Source organism: Psammomys obesus, unplaced genomic scaffold, assembly GCF_907164565.1.
Source record: "Psammomys obesus unplaced genomic scaffold, mPsaObe1.curated_primary_1811, whole genome shotgun sequence".
Lineage (NCBI taxonomy): Eukaryota > Metazoa > Chordata > Mammalia > Rodentia > Muridae > Psammomys > Psammomys obesus.
The window spans coordinates 17,504,181-17,506,159 of NW_026596109.1; the positions used below are offsets into that span (position 1 = coordinate 17,504,181).

The window sequence follows — 1,979 nt, forward strand, 5'->3', positions numbered from 1 at the left end:
TCTATCTATCTATCTATCTATCTATCTATCTATCTATCTATCTATCTCTCTATCTATCTCTCTACATATATGTTCCTAAATCTAACATGCTCAGTCAGAATAATGGTACTCATATATATGTTTCAGGTCTGATCCTTTGGTATGAGGTAACCAGTTGATGTTCTCACAACAGGCCACAGCTGATGGGAAGAGACTGAGACTTCAGTCCTGAAAAAGACAGCTAAGATAGTTAATTCTTAGTTTCAGCCTCTCAGAACTAACCTCCACATTTCCACACTGGGATGATTGGCCATTATGTGGGAGGATGTGATATTTGGTTGGTTGTTTTTCTTTTGGACATAGTAGCTTTAGGAATTATAAGACACCTTATTCAGATAAGTTCCTGTTGCTTCTGATCATTTTAATAGACTTACACAGGTTGGTCATGAGGAAAAGTTGAAATTTCAGAAAAATTATTTTTAGAACTTTTTATTCATTTATATTATTCTTACTATCAATGAGTATAAAAATTTAAACATTGACTAAATAATAAAATTTAGAGTATAAAAGTTATTTAATGTAATGATAATCTCTTTGGACTTTTTAATTTCACTCTACAGCAATTTTTGTTGAGAATTTGACATATTATTAGTTAAATCTTCAATTCGTATTCTTTACCAAAAGTTCATATTACTTCAAATTACATTACTAATTATTTCAATTATTTATGTTTAAGTTTAGAAGTGCCACAGTTTATACACTTGGAGAATTTATGATAATTTTGTTCCTAATAGGTGAAATCCATGAAATGAGTTCTTTAAGTTTTTTTCTTTATTATCACCTTTATCATTGTTCTTTGATAGCTTGAGGGTGCAGCTATCATTGCTTAGGAGACGTCACTGTTAGTCCAGCTGTGGACTCCTGACTGTTACTTTGGATTTGCCCCTACCTACAGGTGCATGTGATAGCTCTCCATTGTGGCCATTGTGGTTCATCTCATTAAGCTTCTTATTCTGTCTGCTTTCTTGAGTCTTGGGAAACAGCATTTTTCTGAGTGATTGTACCATATTGTTCCAAATATAAGGCCACCCAGAATAGAAGTCAACCTCCAACTAGAAACAGCTCAAATGTGGAGAAAGGCTGGGGGCCCAGAGCCCGGCGGGTCTTGCAGTGGTGGCAAGGAATAGGACGATGCCTGCCCTCTTTCCCGGTGAGTGAAGATGAGCCAGCTGTGTGCATTGGCTTGTGTATACCTAGATGGCCTCTGTTTCTAGAGGAAACATTATCACTGGGGGACAAAGATGACAAGTCTGCACATGGAGAAAGGTGGTTGTGTGGGGAGGGGGTGGGAAGGCAGGTGTGGAGTGCAATCTTTTAACTCTTACTTGTCGTCTTAGCTTATTCTGACCAAGGGTCAAGGCTGAGAAAGCCCAGCTACATGAAAGGAACAAACCCTCAGGAAGGAAGGTCCAGATGCATCAGTGTAGACTGGAAAAGTATTCCTTGCTTATTGACTGATGCACTATATGTATTTGCAGCAGGTCTTCATGTGTGGCTTGAACACAACTCAAGATGGGAACTATAGTTTCAATTTTATTAAGGTTTTCTACTTTTAAATTCCTTGTCTTCTGAGCCAGTCCGCTATAATTTAAAGAAGAAGCCTTAATGTTATTGCAATAATCTCTGAAAGACTATTTAACATTATTTGCTTTTCTGCATTCTACTCAGTAGCACATTAAAAACCAGTTTAGTCAGAATGTGCAAATCAACTGAGAGTGCCTACTGAGTGAACCTAGGTGATTCTCAAGATATCCTCATAAGCATTTGGAGAGTTGAACTTCTGCTCTGTTAGATGAGACAGAATGAGATGCTGAATTCTACTGTTACAATCTAGAAAGCCACTCAGTACCTTCGGTGTTAAGTTTTACCATGTATTTTGGGTCTCCCAAATATTATATATATATATATATATATATATATATATATATATATATATATAT

General features: G+C 36.4%; 1 protein-coding gene across 7 annotated transcripts in view; it reads left to right on the forward strand.

The window, feature by feature from the left end:
• The window catches only part of Ccdc85a (coiled-coil domain containing 85A), a 211,538-nt gene that overhangs the window by 185,565 nt on the left and 23,994 nt on the right, over positions 1-1,979 (forward strand). For 3 of the 7 annotated variants that reach the window (XM_055628831.1, XM_055628826.1, XM_055628828.1), the window contains exon 4: positions 1,064-1,189. The exons of the other annotated variants lie outside the window; for them this stretch is intronic. In XM_055628831.1, the coding sequence (XP_055484806.1) occupies positions 1,064-1,189 (126 nt within the window). The remainder of the gene's footprint in view (positions 1-1,063; positions 1,190-1,979) is intronic. 7 annotated transcript variants of the gene reach the window in all.